Source organism: Galeopterus variegatus, unplaced genomic scaffold (assembly GCF_000696425.1).
Source record: "Galeopterus variegatus unplaced genomic scaffold, G_variegatus-3.0.2 Scaffold386, whole genome shotgun sequence".
NCBI classification, from domain to species: domain Eukaryota; kingdom Metazoa; phylum Chordata; class Mammalia; order Dermoptera; family Cynocephalidae; genus Galeopterus; species Galeopterus variegatus.
In genome coordinates, this window is record NW_007726497.1 from 666,480 (window position 1) to 689,736 (window position 23,257).

The 23,257-nt window shown below is 41.2% G+C and overlaps 1 protein-coding gene and 1 non-coding gene across 2 annotated transcripts in view; one reads left to right on the plus strand and one right to left on the minus strand.

The window, feature by feature from the left end:
* The first annotated feature begins 1,713 nt into the window (after positions 1–1,713).
* The window catches only part of CDK5RAP1 (CDK5 regulatory subunit associated protein 1), a 28,127-nt gene continuing 6,583 nt past the window's right edge, over positions 1,714–23,257 (plus strand). The window contains exons 1-11 of the mRNA XM_008568204.1: positions 1,714–1,742; positions 2,340–2,666; positions 5,593–5,696; positions 6,522–6,556; positions 7,809–7,909; positions 10,612–10,822; positions 12,762–12,882; positions 17,182–17,412; positions 18,678–18,775; positions 20,284–20,339; positions 22,137–22,267. Of these exons, the coding sequence (XP_008566426.1) occupies positions 1,724–1,742; positions 2,340–2,666; positions 5,593–5,696; positions 6,522–6,556; positions 7,809–7,909; positions 10,612–10,822; positions 12,762–12,882; positions 17,182–17,412; positions 18,678–18,775; positions 20,284–20,339; positions 22,137–22,267 (1,434 nt within the window). The 5' untranslated portion in view covers positions 1,714–1,723. The remainder of the gene's footprint in view (positions 1,743–2,339; positions 2,667–5,592; positions 5,697–6,521; positions 6,557–7,808; positions 7,910–10,611; positions 10,823–12,761; positions 12,883–17,181; positions 17,413–18,677; positions 18,776–20,283; positions 20,340–22,136; positions 22,268–23,257) is intronic.
* Positions 4,391–4,464, minus strand: TRNAI-GAU. The gene has a single exon. It is a non-coding gene; the product is annotated as a tRNA-Ile (tRNA).

Sequence of the window (23,257 nt, forward strand, 5' to 3'; positions counted from 1 at the left end):
GGTTTGGATCCCATATAGGGATGGCTGGTTCGCTAACTTGGGAAAGCGTGGTGCTGACAACACCAAGTCAAGGATTAAGATCCCCTTACCGGTCATCTTTTTTAAAAAAATAAAATGAAACTCACACTAGGTTTAGCTCAGTTGGTTAGAGTGGGTGTTATAACACCAAGGTCAAGGGCTTGAATCTCCATATTGACCAGCCACCAAAACAGAATGCTTACATTGTAAGTCTGCTGTTCTCTGGCACTTGAGAGTAAGTTAGCATTGCTCCTGCCTAAAGTTCTGGTAGCAGAAGATATAGCAGGGGATCAGATTGGAAAGGTGACAGGCTACATCTGCTCATTATACATTTGTAGCACCTGCCATGAGTCACTTCCTACCTTGGTAGATACTGAGGGTGTAGAAATGAATGAGATTTGTTCCCTGCTTATGGGAACCTCTCAACTTACAAAGGACAGCAGAAGTGAAAGTAGCAATTAACAGTAAAGTGTGATGAGTTTTGTGATGGAGATTTAGAAGAGAGCTTTGGGAACCCACAGGAGGACCAAACCTAGACTTTGGGGGTGGTGGCCAGGACTTCCAGGAAGAAGCAGAGACCTGAAAGTGGCACAGGAATTGGCAAGGCCACTGGAGGGAAGAGGTACCAGCCAGAGAGAACAGTATGTGTCAGCCTAGAAGCTAGTGAAGATCAGTACTCAGATGTCTGGTATGGCTGGAGTGAGGCAGTCAGGCTGCAGATATGGAGTCCCTTAAAAATATGTGGTGAAAAGTACATCCCATCTCCTGCACCTTAGTCATTAAGTCCCTTTCTGGGAGGCAACTTCTGTTTCTTATGCATTCTAGAAATATTGTGTGTATTTACAAATATATACTGCAACATTCCCACCCTTTTTACCCACAGATTCAAGTACAGTATGCTATAGGTAGTATTGAGTACTTTGCATCCTTGTTTTTGTTATGTATACAGTCAGCCTCACTTTGTAACAGTTGCATCTTATGCCATTATGTGGATGTACCATGACTTATTTAACTAGTCCCCTATGGATGACATTTAGATCTTTTCCATTCCTTTGCTCTTAGGAACACTGCTGCACTGAATATCCTTATACATAGGTCATTTTGCAGATGGATTAATACACGTATATCAGTAGGATAAATACACAGGAATGGAAATGCCTGGTCAAAGGGTTTGTGCATTTATAATTTTGTTGGAAAATGGCAAACTCTCCTCTATGAAGCTTGTGCCATTTTCCACAACCAAGTGTAAGAGGGTCTGGGTGGGAAGTTTAAAGGCAGTAGTTTGAGGCTCTTGGAGGGTAGAAGGAGTCACTGATCAGGTGTACAGTCCCCCACATTAGATGCTTTCCTCTTGAAGGAATTCAAAGGAAGAAGCCCTCAGACCATGATGGAGTTTGGATGTGTTGTCCCCACCAAAACTCATGTGGAAATTGGATCCCGAATGTGACAGTTTTGGAGACTGATTGAGTCATGGGGGCGGATCCCTTATGAATGGATTAATGCTCTCCCTGGGGGAGGGAGGAGGGATTAATGAGTGAGTTCTCGCTCTGTTAGTTCCTGCGAGAGCTGGTTGTTTAAAAAGACCCTGGTACCTCCTCTTTCTCTCGCTGTCTCTCTTGCTTCCTCTTGCCTTGTGATCTGCTTGTACCTGCTGGCTGCCTGCCACTTTCCGCCAGGAGTAGAAACAGCCTGAGGCCTGTGCCAGATGCAGCTGTCCCAGAATCGTAAGCCAAATAAACCTGTTCTTTATAAATTACCCAGTCTCAGGTATTTCTGTTATAGCAACACAAATGGACTAATACAGACCAGAAGGGGTTTTCACAGTATTAGGGGGCAGTATAGCAAGGTGGCTATAGACGTGAGCTTTGCAGTCATATGGATTTTCATTTAAGTCCTGGCTGTACTGCTAACTGTCTTTAGGATCTTAGGTAAATTCCTCACCTCTGAGTGGAGATAATAATAGTGTCTTTTGCAGAAGATTGCTGTGAAGATGTAATGAGTTAATACACTTGAAGCCCTGGGAACTATTCCTAGCACAGGGTGCTGTTTTGTTATTTTGTCAGGGCTTTCCATCTCATCTGTACTACTCCTTTGTTTTGAAAACAGACTGCCTAGATTTGTATCTTATCTGTGGCACTTTGTGTGGTCTTGGGCAAGTTGCCTCAGTTTCTTCACCTGTACAATAGAGATAATATTATTAAGAGTACCTTCTTTATGGGCTTTTAAGGGGAATAAATGAATTAATACACTTGAGGCACAAAGAGCAGTGCCCTGTACGTAGTGTTCAATAAATGTTGGTGATGTCTTTCATTCTTTTGCAGACTTTGGGCTGTTTAGTGCCATGCATCCTTTACAGTGTGTCCTCCAAGTGTACAGGTCCCTGAGGTGGGGGCCCTTGGCCTCTGTTTCCTGGCTGCAGCTCAGGACGTGCAGGGCACACAGCAGTCTCACCAGCACTGCATGTCCTGGTCCAGAGAGGCAGGAGGGTGGAGTTCAGAAAGATTTCACCTCCAGGCTGGCTGCCGGACCAACTTTTCAACATTTTTTAAGAAGTGCTTCAGCTCCTCAAGAGAATTTGTGTCCTCTGGAAGCAGAGGACCCACCCCCCTATGTCACAGTGGATGAACTTCTAGGGAGGCAGAGGAAAGGTTGGTTTTACTTCTCTTATCCCTTTGGGCTTCCTGCCTTGCTCCTTTCCAGTATTCATGGCCTGATTCTTTAAATGTTCTTTATTACAGACCTGGCTTTGGAACGTTATTAGTGTGGCAAGACTGCTTAATTATGGAATCACCAAACTCCACCAAGTAACATTAGTATCAAGAAACTCATAGTGTTGGCACACATGACGGGGTGGGGTAGAAGTTCTGGGAGTCCTCTGTTTGGTTTTTGGTCACTTTTGGAAATTCTGTAATCTGTGTTCTAATTTTTAGATTGTCTAAGTCATAAAGCAGCTTTCACAATTTGTGCTGTAGAAATTCACTTTTTATATTTGGGCAGAAGTTTTCTAAGAAACACTGTGTAATCAGTTAAAATACCTTTTTAAAAAAAACATTGAAGAGGAATTAAAGGACAACTAGACCTTCCCCTCTTTACCCTGTTTCCAAAACATTACCCTTCATAATTCTTAAAGATTTTGTTGCAATCATATGGTGAAATTACTTGTATCTTGCAATTTTCATTTAACATTTTTCCAAAAACTACCGTTTTTGTTATTAATTTTTTAAAAATTGGTACAAAATATCACATTGTGCTGCACCATGATTTTTTTTATATATTCCCCTATGGTTGGACATTAGGTTGTTTAAAATTTTTTTATATTACAAATAATAGTATAATAAATATCTTTGATGCTGGAGGAGAAGGGGTCTGGGAAGGCCTGATATTCAGCCTTAACCCACCTTGTCCTGTTACCAGGTTCTTGACTGCGCCAGAGCAAAGAATTCAAGAGCAGAGTCACAGTAGCAAGTGAGAAAGGATTTAACATAACAAATAAGAGAGACAGATTTCACAGAGAGAGTGTGGCCTAGCTCCGGAGATCCAGCAGGGCCTACACCAGGTCCAACACAAAAGTAAGAAATACCCGCTTAAAGTCCAGTACAGAGCACAGGCTGGCTCAAGAGAGCGAACAGCTGCTTGCTGAAAGTAGGTTTGATACAACAGAAAGCATACGCCCCTCAGCCTTGGAAGTGCAGGTCGGCCCCGGGAAAGTGAGCAACAACCTCCACTTCTGTCGGGATTAAACTTTTGTAGTCTCACTATTTAATACATATTTAGCCTATCTAATATAAATTCCACTTTACTGAGCATGCTTGCCATTAGGGTTATATAACCCCTTTCTATGGAGCATGCCTAGCCACTAGATTTGCATAAGTCAGCCCCCTGAGGTCTCCTATTGGTCTGAAAATAGGTTCAACCAGCAACAGTAACTCTTCTGTAGTGGAGGGCCTACGGGAGGGCCCTGAGACCTCAGGGAGTGGCTTGAAACCCAGAGGTATGTCCTGAAACCCGAGCCCAGGGAAACAGCACCTACTGTCTCATCTTCCTATGTATTTTTTCTAGAATAAATCTCTAGCAGTTGAATTAATAAATCAGGGAGTGTGTACATTTTAGGACTCCTGCTTGTTATTTTGCTGTCCTTTATAATTTATTGTTTCCCCCAGTCCTCTGACATAAGAATTGGTATTTTCATTTTTTAGACAAAGTGAGCCAAGGAATGTTAAAAAAAACAAACCCCCAAACCCTGATATTTTCTCTCTTTTTAAATTTCATGTATATTAATTTACTTTATTATTATGTTTAGGTATCACTTTTTTTTTTAACTTGGCACTATGTTTTTTTTTGTTTCTTTTTTTCGGGGGTGGGGGGGCGCGGCTGGCCAGTACAGGGATCGAACCCTGGACCTTGGTGTTATCAGCACCATGCTCTAACCAGCTGAGCTAACTGGCCAACCTGTCTCTTTTTTATTTATTTTTATTTTTTGGTCCTTTTTGAGACCGGCCGCACCGCGGTCAGCCAGTGAGCGTACCAGCCATCCCTATATAGGATCCGAACCCGCAGCGGGAGCGCTGCTGCACTCCCAGCACCGCACTCTCCCGAGTGCACCACGGGCTCGGCCCAACCTGTCTCTTTTTTAAATAACTACTGTTTTCTGTTGGTTTTCCATATGATTGTCATTCGACTTTTAACTCCATTTGGAATTTATTTGAGTCTGGGATTAAAGCCTGCTGTTGGGGCAATGGTTGATAAAGGAATATAGTTTGAAGGGGCTGCCAGAGTGTGAAATTTATGTTCTTAAAACTATGTGTAAAATTTGTGTTTTACTTCATAATATAGCCTTGCTTTCATTCAAGATGTTTGAAGTTACTGTAAGAAGATTCATCATTTTTTTTTTTTTTTTCCTTTTTGTCTTTTTTCGTGACCGGCAACGGATTGCAACCCTCAGTGTCGCGCCCGTACCGGACCGGGACCGGCTACGGGATCGCAACCCTCGGTGTTGCACCCGCACCTTGCTCAGCCAGTGAGCGGCCGGTCTGTATGTGGGATCCAAACCCTCAGCGGGAGCGCCGCCACCACGCTCCCAAGCGGCGCACTGTAGCAGTGCGCCACCGGGCCGTCCCAGAAGATTCATCATTTTTATTTTGTGGTTTTGTGTACTGTCTGACGATTGCTGCTACTTCCACAGGCTGGAGAACCTCTCCATCTTGAGAAGGAGGAGTGTAACATGTGGATTTAAACTTGTTTTCCCCTCAGGCTGATAAACATTATCAACTAGTCTTTCCTAATTGTTATTATCGCCATGTTTCCTTCATTCTCAGGTGCATATCTTCCCCATAGTTCCCCATATTCCCCAAATGACATGGCTTATATTGGTGTGTGTATATATTGTAGTGTTTCTTGAGTTCTGAAAGGCTGTCATTAATTTGGGGGTACGTCTGGCAATTAATGTTATCTTAGAATTGAGGCAACAGGGGACTTAGTGGGTAACCAGTTGCCTCAGGGCACGTGGGAAGGAGATGTTTTGAGACATGTGGCCCCTTGTTATCTGCCTACCATGGAATTCCCCTCTCATTGCAGTCTACTTTGAGACCTATGGCTGCCAGATGAATGTGAATGACACAGAGATAGCCTGGTCCATCTTACAGAAGAGTGGCTACCTGCGGACCAGTAACCTCCAGGAGGTACACCAGTTTTTACTTTCCCTTGTTCCTGGGCAAGACTGTTTGTGCCAGTTCTTACATTTAATTTCAGAAACAGGGTACAGCCTGGTGGGTAGTTCCCTTGAGAGGAGTATGTACCATGGGACTAAGGTGTACCTTTGTTCCAGCTGTTTTTGAAACTTTTATGGTGACACTCAGCTTCAGGCAAAGAGCTAAGTTAAAAACTGGTTCTCAGGAGGAGGTGGGGGGTGATATTTAATGGGTACAGAGTTGGTTTTTTTTTTTTTTTTTTCTCCCACCTGGCAAAAAAAGGGGGCTGCAACCCCTTTTTTTTAAAAAAAAAAAAAAAAAAAAAAAAAAGATGGCCGGTAAGGGGATCTTAACCCTTGACGTGGTGTTGTCAGCACCATGCTCTCCCAAGTGAGCCATGGGCTGGCCCTAGGGATCCGAACCCTTGACTTAGATTTTATAACACTGTACTGGCCAGCCCTGGTACAGAGTTTCAATTGCAGAGGATAAAATAGTTCTGGAGGTGGATAGAGGTGATGGTTGCACAACACTGCAAATGTTCTGAATGCCACTGATCTGTACACTTCAAAATGGTTAAAATGGGGCTGGCTGGTTTGCTCAGTTGGTTGGAGCATGGTGCTGATAACACCAAAGCCCAGGGTTTAAGCCCTGTACTGGCCAGCTGCCAAAAAAAGGAAAAAGTTAAAATGGTAAATTTTGTGTTATGTGTATTTTACCATAGTGATGATGATGATAATAATAATAACAATGGGCAGTGATTCTACAAATCTAATTTCAAAGATCATAATTTTCCTTTCTTCATTGCTCTCCATTTAGGCTGATGTGATCCTTCTTGTCACATGTTCTATCAGGTGTGAATTTGTTCTTTCCTGAGGGAGTGAGTATATCTTATGTGATAATGCCAGAGCTAACAGTGCCTAACGGTGCCCAGCTGGCCTGCCTGCGGAGATGAGCCAACAGCCCCATGTCAGTAGGACTTGCAGTTTTCCTGCACTGGAGATAGTCTTGATATAACTGGCTGACATCTGCTGAGCATGTACCATGCATCAGATTCTATGTGAGCACTGTACATGCATTAACAAATTTAATTCTCAAAACAACTCTATAAGGTTGGTACTATTATCAAACCCATTTTCTAGATGAGGAAGCTGAGAGTGTGCTGAGTCACGCAGCTTTTCCTGAGATTTTTCTTGCTACTGATGGCATATGTTTATGATGTAGCTGCCTGGGCTTGGGCAAAGTGGGTGGGTCCATCAGAGGTGAACATATTTTTTGTCTTACTTTCTGTGTACAAGGCATGTTAATGTTTCCACAGCTGGCTATACCATCAATTAATTAATCTGACATTTTTGTTCTGCCGGCCTCTGCAGCATGACATTGAACTAGGTGCTTTGGGAGATTAGAAATAATCCCTTCCTTCATGGATCCTGGCTTTAAAGAGCTTAGTCTGATATGGGAACTAAGACAGATGTACAAATAACTCTAACATCTGGCAGAAAATGCTAGGTTAAAAAGATCGAAGAATAAACAGGAGAAATTGCTAAGTACAGGGAAAAGTATAGTTAAAGTGGAAGGGCAATTGGGCTGGCCCGGTGGCGCACTGCTACAGTGCGCTGCTTGGGAGCGTGGTGGCGCTCCCGCCGAGGGTTTGGATCCCATATACAGACCGGTTCCCGCTCGACTGGCTGAGCGAGGTGCGGGCGCAGCGCCGAGGGTTGCGATCCCGTTGCCGGTCCCGGGCCGGTACGTGCATGACACTGAGGGTTGCGATCCGTTGCCGGACACGAAAAAAGACAAAAAGACAAAAAAAAAAAGTGGAAGGGCAATTAAAGGGAAGAGAAACTCTCCAACGGAGGTAAGTTGGGGAAGGCTTTGCAAAGTAGATTGTTTTTGAGTTTGACTTAAAGGCTCGTCAGGATTTGGAGGTGTGTAGGAAGGGTGAAAGGTGAATGTAGCAAGTGGTGCTTCTCAATTGGCCCCCCACCTGCCTTCCCTGAGTCTGCAAGTTAGGTATTCATTTAAAGGGTCAATTCTTAGTGTCCCACTCTCTCAGATTGCTCTGTAGTTTATTATCAATTCAGTTTTGCCTCTTGATCTCTGTAGGGAGAAGGCTGAGCAGACCATCTGGAACCGTTTACATCAGCTTAAAGCCCTGAAGACAAGGCGGCTGCGCTCCCGGGTGCCTCTGAGGATTGGAATTCTAGGTATCCGGTAATTTGCAGATTTTGTCAGTTTTTTTTTTTTTCCTTTTTGTCTTTTTTTTTGTGTCCGGCAACGGACCGCAACCCTCAGTGTCGCGCCCGCACCGGACCGGGACCGGCAACGGGATCGCAACCCTTGGTGCTGCGCCCGCCCCTCGCTCAGCCAGTGAGTGGGAACCGGTCTGTATGTGGGATCTGAACCCTCGGCGGGAGCACCACCGCGCTCCCAAGTGGCGCACTGTAGCAGTGCGCCACCGGGCCGGCCCAGATTTTGTCAGTTTTGAGACTTGGACTCCGTATGGTGTTTATGTGCAAGAGTATCCTTTAGAGGCTGGATTCCCGTATCCACCCCATGCAGCTCTTGTACTTAATGTCAGAGGCTACAGGGTTAAATGAGATGAAGTTCATAAAAAGGCTTTTCATAGTTCCTTGAAGTAATAGGTACTCAGAAAGTGGTATATCCTTCCTAGAGTCTAAGGCAGCTCATGGTGGCAGAGTTACAGACAGTATAGAGTTTGGAGTTTGAAGGGGCAGCAAGAATTTACAATGTAGGTACCTTTCATCTTAACTCCTAAAACAAACCCAAGTGAAGGTCTAGGTCTGCACTCACCAATATGGTAGCCACTAGCTACATGTGGTTATTTAAGTTTAATTAAAATTAAATAAAATTAAAAATTTACTTCTTCAGTCACATTATCCATGTTTCAGTTTCTCAGTAGCCACACATGACTAGAGGCTACCAGTTTGGATAGCACATCCAGTCATTTTCATCTAGCATATTCTTTTTTTTTTTTTGTCTTTTTTCGTGACCGGCAACGGGATCGCAGCCCTCGGTGTTGCACCTGCACCTTGCTCAGCCAGTGAGCGGCCGGTCTGTATGTGGGATCCGAACCCTCGGTGGGAGCGCCGCCTTGCTCCCAAGCGGCGCACTGTAGCAGTGCGCCACCGGGCCGGCCCTCATCTAGCATATTCTGTCATCTTATTAGAAAGTTCTTTTGGACTGTTCTGATACAGATGGCTGAGAATTTTTTTAATCAAAAATAAATATTCTATACCCTCTCTGTCCCCAAATATTAATATGTTTAACTTTATGGAAAATAGACTATGTCGATTGTAGAATAGTTAAAATAATCCCTCCTGGTGACTGGTCTGCACACAGTTGGAGCATATCTAGTTATATAGATTTGATGTAGTAAGAGATGCAGGAGAATGGAAGGGTTAGCTGAAATGTTTTGTTCCATTTCATTTCCTTCATTATAGAAGCTGCTAGGTATGTATTAGGAATTTCAAAAATCCCAAGAATAATTAAAAAAAAATAATTGTGGTAAAATATACATAAAATTAACATTTTAATCATTTTTAAGTATACAGTTCAGTGGCATTAAGTATATTCATATTGTTGTGCAATCATCACCACCATCCATTTCCAGAACTTTTTCATCTTCCCAAACTGAAACTATCTACTCATTAAACAATAAGTCTCCATTTCCTCCTCCCCTCAGCTACTGGCAACCATCATTCTACCTTTTGTCTATGAATTTAACTACTCTAGGCACCTCATATAAGTGGAATCATACAATATTTGTCCTTTTGTGATGGGCTTATTTCACTTAGCATAATGTCCTCAAGGTTTGTGTGCTACATGTTGTAGCATGTACCAGAATTTTCTGCCTTTTTAAGGCTGAATAATTCAGTGTGTGTATATACTTCATTTTGTTTATCTTTTCATTTGTTCGTGGATACTGGGTTGCTTCCACCTTTTGGCTGTTGTGAATAATGCTGCTGTGATCATGGAAGTACAACCAAGAATAGTTCTTAAACAAATGTTTCAAAGGGTGTTTGTAATAAAGTGGCCTTTAAAATTTTATAGGCTTAGGGCTGGCCTGTGGTTCACTCGGGAGAGTGCGGTGCTGATAACACCAAGGCCACAGGTTCAGATCCTATAGAGGGATGGCCGGTTGGCTCACTGGGTGAGCGTGGTGCTGACAACACCAAGTCAAGGGTTAAGATCCCCATACCGGTCATCTTTATTTAAAAAAAAAAAATTTTATAGGCTTAGGGCTGGCCTGTGGTTCACTCGGGAGAGTGCGGTGCTGATAACACCAAGGCCACAGGTTCAGATCCTATAGAGGGATGGCCGGTTGGCTCACTGGGTGAGCGTGGTGCTGACAACACCAAGTCAAGGGTTAAGATCCCCATACCGGTCATCTTTATTTAAAAAAAAAAAATTTTATAGGCTTAATAATGTAATGGTTTTTTTAGGATATGGAAAATACCAGCATAAATTGTTCACTCAATTCTTATAGATTTTAGAAAGCATTATAGGCTAGAAGAGAGGGAGATAGGATATAAATGTAGTTGTATATAAATAAGTTCCTGACACAAAATATTTTTTACTTTAGCACTAAGTAATTTTCAATTGAAAGAAAAGATGATCCATGTCTTTAAAGGTTTTTGAATGGTGGTTTAATTTTTTCTGGGCATTTATTTGAATTGCTCTAGAACCCTTTTCCTGTGATTTTCTTATATAGGAAGATGCAGGTTCCGGTGCTATGAGAGTGTTGATCAAATTTGAAGGATGATGCTAAATTCTTAGAGAAGTTTTCTGTGTCCTGGTGTCTAATCCAAGCTAAAGATAATGTGTACTGAGAAGCGATGAAACCAGATGAACTTGGGGACAGGTGCTTGTTTCTTTTCCTTCCCAGGCTGCATGGCTGAGAGACTGAAGGAGGAGATCCTCAACAGGGAGAAGATGGTGGATCTTTTGGCTGGTCCAGATGCCTATCGGGACCTTCCTCGGCTGCTGACTGTTGCTGAGTCAGGCCAGCAAGCCGCTAATGTGCTGCTTTCTCTGGATGAGACCTATGCTGATGTCATGCCAGTCCAGACGAGCCCCAGTGCCACTTCTGCCTTTGTGTGAGTCATTGCCCAAGAGACGGAGAGTGAACCTCTCCTTTCATTCTCATTATTAAAATAAAATAAATAAATTTTTTATGTTACTAAGAAAAATACATGCATATGGTACAAGATACAAAAGAAAGAATGATATAGTAAGACTCCTTACCACCCATCATCCCCAGTGTCCTATGCCACTGCTCAAAGGCAGCCATGTTAGTGGTTTCTTATATAACCCTTTCAGAAATATTCCTTGCATATGGATTCATATACTCATATGGGTTGTTCCTGCCTTCCCTTTTTTTATACCAATGATAGTATACTGTTCTGTATTTATTTTTTCACTTAAGAAAATATCTTGAGCTTTCTTGATTAAAATTTTTTTCTCCTGGTCTTTTAAGTTAAAAAGAAAAGTAAAAATTTGGTTACAAAATCATTTATATGTATGGAAGAATATGGAGAAAAGTTAGAAAACTATAAAGTATTCCCCTTACTGGCCAGCTGCCAAAAGAAAAAAAAAAAGAAAACCATAAAGAAGAAAGTAAGAATTATCTATACTCCTACCACCTAATGATAAACACTGTTATCATTTTGGTTTATATCATTCTTGTTCTTTTCCATTGTGTTTATGTGTGTATGCTTTGTGTGTATGTTTAATTTATTGGCTCTAAAATTGGCTCTTGCTGAACTTAGTTATGTAAACTTTTTTTTTTTTTTCTGCTGGCCAGGCAGGGATTGAATCCTGGACCTTGGTGTTATCAGCACCATACTCCAACCAACTGAGCTAACCAGCCAGCTGAATTTTGTAACCTTTTCTTATTTAGTATGGTGAATAGTTCTTATGGCATTAAATTTTCCAAAACAGAGATTAGCAAATGGCTTACCACCTATTTTTGTAAATAAAATTTTATTAGAATGCAACCATGCCCATTCATTTACATATTGCCTGTGGCTGCTTTTGCCACTATAGCAGCAGAGTTGAATAGTTGTGACAGAGGCTATGGCTTGCAAATATTTACATCTGGTTTTTTACAGAAAAAGCTTGCCGAAGTCTGTTCATTTTTTTTTTTTGTCTTTTTTTTCCTTGTCCGGCAACGGATCGCAACCCTCAGTGTCGCCCCCGTACAGGACCGGGACCGGCAACGGGATCGCAACCCTTGGCGTTGCCCCCGCGCCTCGCTCAGCCAGTGAGCGGGAACCGGTCTGTACGTGGGATCCGAACCCTCGGGCGGGAGCGCCGCCGCGCTTCCCAAGCGGGGCACTATCCAGTGCGCCACCGGGCCGGCCCCCGAACTCTGTTCATTTTAATGGCTATCCAATATTCTATTATTGGAATGCTTAGTAAAAATAATATCTAACATTTATTAAACAATTCTTCTTTGATAAGTATATCATACATATATCATAGATATGTGTCAACATCTTTATACATATCTGTAATTATTTCCTTAAGATAAATTGAGGCTTTTATGTACAAATGAAAGAGAGTGATGTCACTTAAATACCTAGCAGTTGGATCAGGAATGAGTGAGAAATGTAGAAGGGTCTCCTCTCCCCACACACACACACACATGCACACCCACGCTTGTATACACACACACTTTACAATATTTATTTTTTTCTGATCTTGATGTAAAATGTTCAAATAACATACTCATAAAAACAGTAAAAAGTCCAGGTGTGGTTAAGTCTGCACTGTATCTCTTCACCACTGTGCTTCCTCAGGCTAACCACTATATCCACCAGTTAGTTATGTTTGGTTTATATTCTGTGATTAGATACTGCTTTTAAAGATAAAAAATATCTCCTTTAATCCTTCTTAGATCTCAGACTGGTCTGGTGTGAGCATGTTGGCCAGAGGATTCAGAGCCAAAGAATAAGGCCAGGAGAGCAGTGACCTACTCTTTGGGTAAAGCAAAGACACCCTTCTGTTACTAAGTTCTGATACTTTCTTCCCCAGGTCGATCATGCGAGGCTGTGACAACATGTGCAGCTACTGCATTGTTCCTTTCACACGTGGCCGGGAGAGGAGTCGGCCTGTTGCCTCCATTCTAGCGGAAGTGAGGAAGCTTTCTGAGCAGGTGAAAAGTTCTCCAGGCTTTCTTCCTGGAAGCATGTTTGTGGGTGAATGAGGACAACCTTTCTAGTTTTGTAGCCTATGCTGTCTTTAAGTTGTACAAGTTTAGAACCATGCCTGGCCAGAAAGAAATACTTGGTTGTACATCTTTGGTGTGCTGCCCACAAATTACAGACAATCTAGTGTGAAGTTTGCTCAGGAGGCAGCACAGTGGAAGGGAGAGAGCATGAGTTTAGAATCAGGTCATGGCATGTGAATTCTGGCTCCACCATTTTCTGGCTTGGTGCTTAGGCATAAGTCATTTAACTATCAGTCTTCTTCCAAATGCAGTTTTCCCACCTACGAAAAGAAGATAAAAGAATACATTCATTGCAGGGTTATTGGAAGGATTGGAGATATTTTTAAGCGACTTGGTGCATAGTAAGTTTTCAGGGAATGTTACATTGGTCTGTCTGTTCTAGGGGAACCTCCCAAGTGTCTTGTACATTTTATCACTGCACCAGCTCACTAGTTGAGGGACAGAGAATAGGTAAGGGGAGTGAGTCAGGGTTAGATGCCAGAGGGGAGAGATCTGTTCCTCTTTCTGCTATCGAGAGCTGGTCCCTCAGCCTTTGAGGTTTCTCCCTAGCCCCAGGCTTGAGTCTTCTAACCCTGCAGAAGAGGACAGTAGATGGGAATATGGTACTTTTCTTCCAGTGGGGTCTCCCTATTTACTGACTTGTTTAGCTCAGGAACCGTGGGAGAGGGCCAGGCTATCCCCTGCTCCAGTTCTAAGTCAGCAGTTTGCCTTCGTTCTTGCATTCTGGCAGTGCTTCTTCTCTTTCCCCATCCCCAGATAATCAGTTCCCTGTGAGGCACTGAGAGCTTCTCCGTACCTCACCTCTTCAAGTGCTTCTTGGTCTAAAGTTGTTTCCCTCCTCTTCCCTTCCTGCTCCCACAACAGCACCAAAATTCTCTTCTTCAGGATGGGGACATTAAATAGATTGAGATGGTAACAAAAACTTCTTAACCTTTCTAGGTTATTTGCATTTAAAAGAAGGAACTTAGTAACATTAAAGTGAATTTTAGTTACTTCAAAGCCATAGGCTTGTGGAAAATTAAGATTCTGCTTTGTTGTTTTAAAGTATCTGTTAACTATTGGTTTTGCTTGTAGGGTAACTTTAAAAGGTTTTTTTCTTTCATTTAGAATTTTAGACTATAGTTGCAAAGAGAATAGAATATTGTGCCTTTAATGGAATGTCCATTTTTTTATTCAAACAGTGGTTATTGATTGGAAGTCTTCTAAGTAGGCATCTTTTTAAAAAAAGTATCTTTTTAAAAATCTTTTTATATGAAAAATATTTAACTACACAGAAAAGAAAAGATAGCATAATGACTCCACTCTCCTAGTTAACAATCACCTAAATTTGATAATTATTACATTTTGCTGTATTTGTTTAATTTATTTTATTGTTATTCATAAAGTATTTCAAAGTAGAGCATGGCATTTCACCCTTAAGTACTGTCGTGCGTCACTTAACAACAGGCATATGTTCTGAGAAATGCGTCCTTAGGTGATTTCGTTGTTGTGTGAACATCATAGACTGTACTTACACAAACCTAGTTGGTATAGCCTACTACACACTTACCTTATGGGACCATTGTCGTGTATGTGGTCTCTGATTGACTGAAATGTTGTTATTGGGGACGTGACTGCAATTATACATCTTTAAAAAATGAGATTTTCACCACTCTTAGTTCTTCTAGCAAGATTAACAAAAATTACTAAATACCATCTCATTCTAGTACATCCTTATTCAAATTTCCCCAGTTTTCCTATTAATCTTTCTGCATTTGGTTTTTATGTCTTTTTATATGTGTATGTTTCAATTAGTTTAATATCCTGCTTTTTTATCCAAATTAAACTTTTTACTTTGGAATAACTTTGAATTTACAGAAAAGTTGCAAAGGTAGTACATAGAATCTCCACTAATGTTAATCTCTTAACTTTGATACATATTTCAAAACTAAGAGATTAACATTGGTACATTATTAGTAACTAACTTTAGACTTTATTTGGATTTTGCCAGTTTCCCCACTACTGTCTCTTTTCTTTTCCAGGATCCATTTCAGGATCCACGTTGCATTTAGTATATCTTAATTTTTAGATTGACAGTATGTCACAACTTGTAAAAATAGTCTTTATGGAGAGTAGAGTCATGACAACTAAATGCATTGTATGGTCCTGTATTGGGATTCTGATCAGGAAAAAGAAAAAGGTTATAAAAGACATTATTTGCACAATTGGTTAACATTTGATTTATGGAATGTGGATTAGGTAATAGTATTGTATTAATGTAAGCACACTTCAAAAGGTTCATGGAAAGATTCCCATTATCTTTTAATTCTATTTTTCCACAAACATTTTGAAGTACCCTGGTAATTCCGATTTTGATAATTGTCCTGTGATTATGTAGGAGAATGTTCTTATTTTTAGTAAATATGTACTGAAGTATTTAGAGGTAAAAGAGTATGATGTCTGCAGCTTATTCTCAGAAGGCTTAAAAAGATGCATACCTCTGTATGTGTGTGTTTATGGAGAGAGATGAAGTATGTAGGAAGAGAGAGTGTGTCTATGAATGTGTGAGTGAGTGATAAAGGGGGCACGAGGTTGATTGATGGATCTGGGAAAAGGGTATATGGGAGTTCCTTTCAAACTTACAGAAAAATTACAATTGTAAATTATGTCAAAAAAAAGTTACAAAAAATAGTGTTTATAGCAACCATTAATTTCTTTATGAAATTTTATGATGCAAATTTTAAAATACAGACAAATTGAAGGACTAGTGTAACTAACATGACAAAATTTTGTCGTATTTGCTTTATCCACCTATCTCCATGAATGTGTAAATATACTTTTTTCTTTCTTTTTTTTTTTGTCTTTTTTGTGACCGGTAAGGGGATCGCAACCCTTGGTTTGGTGTCCGCACCGCGCTCAGCCAGCGAGGGTACCGGCCATCCCTATATAGGATCCGAACCCGCAGTGGGAACGCCACTGCACTCCCAGCGCCGCACTCTCCCAAGTGCGCCATGGGGTCGGCCCTAAATATACTTTTTTCTGAACCACTTGAAAGTAAGTTGTAGACATCAGGCCACTTAAACCTAAATACTGCAGTATATATCTGCTAAAAATAAGAATTTTTCCCTTCACAACCACACTACCGTTATCACAGGTAGCAAGATGAATAATTATCTAATATCATCTAATATGTAGTCCATATTCAAAATTTCTTAGTTCTTCAAAATATTTATTGCTTTTTTATTTTCAAACGAAGATCGAACCAATATTTGTGCAGTTGCACTTGGTTGCCGTATCTTTTCAGTCTCTCTTAATTTACTCCTTTTTTTTTGCCTGGGATCTGAACCCCTGACCTTGGTGTTACCAACCCCCTGCTGTAACCAATTAAGCTAACTGGACAGCCCCTCAGTCTCTCTTAATTTAAAACAGCCCTTTCACTTTGTTTTTGTTGTTTGCTTTAAAAGATACACTAACTTTTTGAAGAGACTCAACATGAGTCTGGGTTTGTCTGATTGCTTCCTCATGTTGTCTTTTAATGTATTCCCCTGAATTCTGGTAGCTGGAATTTGAGGTGTAAAAGCTTGATTGATTTAGGTTAAATGTTTTTTGGTAAGAATACTTTATATACTCATTCAAAATCTGACAGTGTGTTTTAACTGTTGTTATTGAACATTGAGTTTGTTTCCAGTTTTTTTGCTATTCTAAATTCTAAATAATGTTTTGAAGATTAAATTTTACATAAGGGGGCCAGCCTGTGGCTCACTCGGGAGAGTGCGGTGCTGATAACACCAAGGCCACGGGTTCGGATCCCATATAGGGATGGCTAGTTAGCTCACTGGCTGAGCGTGGTGCTGACAACACCAAGTCAAGGGTTTAGATCCCCTTACCGGTCATCTTTTAAAAAAATAAATAAATAATAAATAAATAAAATTTACATAACGTTTTATCTTTTTTTTTTTTCTCTTTCTCTGTGGCTGGCCAGTACCACAGTCTGGGATCAAAACCCGTGACCTTGGTATTATGAAGCTGCATGCTAACCAACTGAGATGACTGGCCAGCCCCATAACATTTCATTCTGAAGTTTACTTCTTTAGACAAGATGCCCAAGTATGAAATTATTGGGCTAAAGACAGAACACATTTATAGATGGCTCTTGGTAGGTTCAGCTGATTTTTAATTAGTGATTCAGCATGAAGCTACTCAGCACGTTTTTAACTTGCTTTGAATATGTTTTCCTTTTTTCAGGGGCTGAAAGAAGTCACACTTCTTGGTCAGAATGTTAATAGTTTTCGGGACAATTCAGAGGTACAGTTCAACAATGCCGTGTCTACCAACCTTAGCCGTGGTTTTACCACCAACTATAAAACCAAGCAAGGGGGGCTTCGTTTTGCCCACCTTCTAGATCAGGTCTCCAGAGTAGATCCTGAAATGAGGATCCGTTTCACCTCTCCCCACCCCAAGGATTTTCCTGATGAGGTGAGTGTCGACAGCTGTGACAAACTGATATCTTTATTCTTAAGCATGTCAAAGGCTGGACTGAGTAGGGATGCAGCAGAAGCCTTGAGTCCTGCCCAGGGATCCTGTGGTGTATTGGCTATATCACCCTCTGAATCTGCTGGCCCTTTGCAAAGATTCACAGTCCACCAAGGAGGGGCTGGAGATAGGACTGATTGTGAATGGGAGGTTAAGACTATTTGTGGGACCATGACGGCTGTGTAGAGAAAGGTTTTATTACAAAGTGGGAAGCTACGTGATAGTGATGGTGGTGGTAGTAATGGTGTGGGGAGGACAGGAAGGAAGGCAGTGTGATGCAGTGGGAAACAGCCCAGACTTTAGCCTCAGGCAGACCTGGGTTAAAATCCCAGCTCTTCCACTCTTTACCCATTGGTGTTTAACCTTTTCAACTTGTCATCTTCATCCGTAAAGTGGGCATAACAGTTACCTCCTGCCGTTGGATTGTTGGAAAATAGATATAATGTGTCAAAAGTACTTAGTACAGTGCCTAGAGTGGAATAAATAGTCCACATGTAAAACCTTTCTTTTGAAGGTTTTTTGTTTTGGTGAAATGCCTGTCTTTTGGCCCCCACTTCCACCGTTTTCCCCCTGGGTTTTTTGTCTTCTTAATGAATTATAAAAGTTCTTTATGTATTCTTTTTTTTATTTAAAAAAAAAGATGACCAGTAAGGGGATCTTAACCCTTGACTTGGTGTTGTCAGCACCACGCTCTCCCAATCAAGCTAACCAGCCATCCCTATATGGGATCTGAACCCAGGGCCTTGGTGTCATCAGCACCGCACTCTCCCGAGTGAGCCACGGGCCGGCCCTCTTTATGTATTCTTGATACAAATCCTTTGTCAGTATGTTTTATGGTATTTTCTCCTAGGTTTAATTTCTTGATGGTATCACTTAAAGTGGCTAATTAATTTGTAAACTAGATGAAAGAAATGTCATTTTTTCCTTACTTGCCTGCCAACCCTTGTGTCAGCACTGCCTGTAAACAGTGCCATGGCTTGAATCTGACCTCTGCTTGCTTTCTTCCCTCCACTTTTTGAAAGCAGAGATGCCATCAGGTGAAATGTATGGGGCAGGCAGAAGGTGACTTGAGCAAAAGTTAGGTATTTGGGTAATTCATGTGTTTGATTTAATCAGCCTTTTAATTACTTGAAAATTAACCTTGGTGGAGAAACAGTGGGAGTGATGTTCCTTTCTACAAGGTACCTTAATGTGTTCTATTTGATCAGGTTCTGCAGCTGATTCATGAGAGAGACAACATCTGTAAACAGATCCACCTGCCAGCCCAGAGTGGAAGCAGCCGAGTATTGGAGGCCATGAGGAGGGGGTCAGTCTTGCTTGGGGAGAGGACATCCCACACCTTTCCATGTTTTCTTAATGACCAAACAATTTCTTTCTTTTTTTTTTTTTTCCTTTTTTGTCTTTTTTACTGACTGGTAATGGAATCGCAACCCTCGGTGTTGTGCCTGCACCGCGCTTAGCCAGTGAGTGGGAGCCGGTCTCCACATGGGATCCGAACCCTCGGCAGGAGCGCCGCCGCGCTCGCAAGCGGCGCACTCTCCAGTGCGCCACCGGGCTGGCCCCTGACCAAACAATTTCTGTATTGCTTGGAACCTTGCATAGTGTGTGGCACATAGTAGCTGCTCAATTAAAGATTATTGTTTGAGTAAATCCGTGGACATTGGAACTTGCTTCTGCTCACTTCGTAAGCATAGACTAAGGACTGGGTCACTCATTTTCATTTATTTAGCATATTTTTTTATTAAGCACCTACTGCATGGCATACTCTGAGATTTTAATCACTTAACTTTTTTTTGTTTATTTTATATTAAATCCCTTGGCAGGCCCTGCATCTACTACTTGGCTGACCTTGTGGCGTGCTATGGTGCTATGGGTTTACAACATGTAGTGAACGGGGAGGGAGCCAGCATCACTGTGATGTGGTGCTATGTCAAATAAAGTAGGAGAAATGCTGCTTGGTCAGGATCTCAGGAAGGCTTTTATCCTCACTAGACCAGAGCTGAAGTTTATGACAAGCACATGTGAAATCTCCTTGGGAATTCAGCTGCCACGGACTCAACAATAACAAACTAAAACAAGAAAAGAAAGCCCACTAATGGGACATATGTAATAGTGAGCCTAACAGCTTAATGCAACTCTAGTTTGTCTAGGGTGATCTCCTTGCTGATATAATCCACTGAAATATTTCCTTCCCCCTTTTTTATTTTTTATTTTTTCCCTTTCTTGTCTTTTTTACTGACTGGCAAAGGGATCGCAACCCTCGGTGTTGCGTCCGCACCGCGCTCAGCCAGTGAGCGGGAACCGGTCTCCACATGGGATCCGAACCCTCAGCGGGAGCGCCGCCGCGCTCCCAAGCAGCGCACTCTCCAGTGCGCCACTGGGCCGGCCCTAAATCCCTTAACTTTTAACGTTAAAATTTGTTATTTTTTAACAAATGTATTGCTCTGTGTCCACTTATTTTGGGAATAATAAGTATTGCAGAAATAAGAGGGAAGAATGCAACCCAAGGCAAGCTTTACTGAACTAGTGCTTGACCTTGTTTTCTACAGTGGCAAAGGGTTTTAGAGGTCCTTTTAAATGTTTAATTTGTCTTGATTTACTAGTTAAATTAAAAAGGCTATTTAAAATAATTTATGTCCTGGAAAAATTCATAGGCTCTAGATTAGATAGAGTTGGATCTTAAGGGCCCTTTTGGATCCTTTAACCTACTTTTGTACTGTGTCACGTGGATGAGAAGCTATTACATGCAGGAATTCAAAGCATTCATTTAAAGAAGATTGGTTCATCTAGGCCTTTTCTTTTTCTTTATTGCAGATATTCAAGAGAAGCTTATGTGGAGTTAATTCACCATATCAGAGAGTCTATTCCAGGTACATTCTGCCAAACATGTTGCTCTACCAGAGACCAGAGTCTTCCTGGTCAGATGCAGGCAGCTGCCAATACCTATTGTACTTCTTTTGTTCCTCTTCATTTCTTTCTCTCTCTCTCTTTCCTTCTACTCTTTCTTTTACATCTTTCTGATTTTTTGATGTCATGGTCCCGCTGGCAGTACTCAGAGGTGTGGATCAGATTGTGGCCTCAAGGCTAAAAAAATCCCTTATGTCTAGTCTTTGTGTTTCTGAACATACGGGAAAATTCTTATCCCTTCTCGTAAACTGAGAAAGGTATGGTTTAAATTAATTCTGTTTGGGGGCAATTGATACCTTTAAAAATGTATCCTTTTTCTGACTAGCTTTATGGCAACTTGTTACTGTACATTTTAGAGATAATTTCTTTCCTTTTATCTTAACCCTTACTCCCTTTTCTTTTCCCTCCATTCTAATAAAATTAGTCTGTAGTCTTTTAGTGTAGGTTTAGTTGAGAATGTCTGCATTTTCCTCCATATTTCTAATTATCGTAACTTGTATTTTGCACAAACACTTTCGTTCTGATTGGGCAGGATAGTGTGGAGGCCAGGTGTACTCACTTTGGGTTGAGCTCCACTGTTATAGGCTGTGCGACAGCAGATATGATATTCTACTTCTCTGGGCTGCAGTTTCCTCATCTATAAAATGGGCTGTAAAGTGGGCTTAATAGTTATTTCCTCATATAGTGGGGTTAATAGTACTCACCTCATTGGACTGTTGGGATAATTAAATAGATTAAATTAAATACAGTCATGCACCGCATAACGACGTTTTGGCCAATGACGGACTGCATATACGATGGTCCCATAAGATTATAATGGAGCTGAAAAATTCCTTTTGCCTGGTGACATTGTAGCTGTTGTAGCATCATAGTGCAGTTACTTTATTTTTTAATAAATTTAGTGTAGCCTAAGTGTATAGTGTTTACAGAGTCTACAGTAGGGTATAGTGTACAATATGTCCTAGGCCTTTGCATTCACTCACCTCTTACTCCCTGACCCACCCAGAGCAACTCCCAGTCCTCTATTCGTGATAAGTGCCCTATATAGTGTACCATTTAAAAAATTTTTATACCGTATTTTTACCGTACCTTTTCTATGTTTAGATACACAAATACTATTGCATTAAAATTTTCTACAGTATTCAGTACATTAACCTGCTGTACAGGTTTGTAGCCTAGGAGCAATAGGTTATACCATTTAGCTTAGGTATGTAGCAGGCTATACTATCTAGGCTTGTGTAAGTACACTCTATGATGTTCACACTACAAAATTGCCTAATGATGCATTTCTAAGAACATATCCCCCTCATTAAGCGACACATGACTGTAGATAAAGTGTAGCTCTTAGTAAGTATTCAGTAACTGGTAGTTACTGCCATTACTGTCTGAAACGGACATTGTGTCAACCTAATTTCAAAAGTGTATTTGTGTAAGGTGCTGCAAGGTTTTTACTAGTAAAAGCAGGACCAATATGAAAATGTGGACTCTTATGGTATCCCTAAATCCAGCATTTGAAGTGAAAATATCTTACATGCTGAGGGGAATGTAGGCTGAGAAGTCAGGCTCTGGCATGGAAAGTTGTGGGTAAGCAGGCCTACTCCTCCTTGTTCCATGATGACTTTTGTTTTACCTGCATGTGGGCTTAATAGCCCCAGGGAAGGCCTAATAATTGCTGTCCCTCCCTCTGTAATCCACAAATGGCAATGGCTTCTATTGAAGGTAAGCAGCAGGGACCTGTTGTCCTTTGTTGTATGTCACAGGTGTCAGCCTCAGCAGTGACTTCATTGCTGGCTTTTGTGGTGAGACGGAGGAGGATCACCTCCAGACAGTGTCTTTGCTCCGGGAAGTGCAGTACAACATAGGCTTTCTTTTTGCCTACAGCATGAGACAGGTAAGCCTGGGGAGGGGGAGGACTGACATCATTCCTGACCAGCTTCGGGTTGGTTGTAGACAACTGGCAAAAAAGAGAATGGCAGCAAGGCAGTCCTTGAAAACCCACAGGTTTTTACCACTGACTTCTTTTTCATTTTTTGATCAACTCTGTCTACTGTTAGACACAATTCAGTAATTTGATGAAAAAAGATTACTGTACCGGTATTCCTCTTTATTAAAATATTTAAAATTATGTTTAGATTGTTTAAAATTTGAATGTGGAGGGAGAGAGATTATTCTCTTTACAAGAAATCTAAAATTGTTTCTCAACATGCGGAGCTTCTTTTTTGGTCTACAGATCTGGTTTGTTTCACAGAAGCCCCTTATTGTCTTCCCAGCCTTCTTTACTTATTTCTAGTTTCCATTTTTCTAGGCCAATTGAACCCACTGATTCCCACTTTGGAGTTTCCCCTTTAAAAAAGATTCTGAGGAAAACAAAGCAGAAGGAGAGTAGGAAGGAAAGGGAGAATAATGCATGTTTCCTGCAGAGAGAGGATAGTCCTGGTCTGTTGCCACTTTCTTGGTTGTTAGGATGGATTTGCATGGATCAAGTCTCATCCCTCCATCCACCTTGGGGGCCGCCTACCTTGTGTTTGGGCTGGAGGCTGAGGGTCCCATGGCCATGGGGCTCAGAAAAGCTGGCTGATGAATGACTGAACCCATGACATAATATATATAAGCATATGTACACACTGTGGTTTTAGATGATTTAAAAGCTTTTCAAGGATAAATTTCCTTTTTCCTTTTTTGTACTAGGTAATTCATGCTTATGGTATAAAATTCAAAAGGTTAAAACGGTTTACAGCAAGAAGTAGTTGTTCTCCCCAAGTTGCCTAGTTTTTCATTTTTTTCAGTGATGGCACTCTTAGCAGTTTCTTCTATAAACTTGCAGAGATATTACATGTATTTATGAACGTGTGTGTGTGTGTGTGTGTGTGTGTGTGTGTGT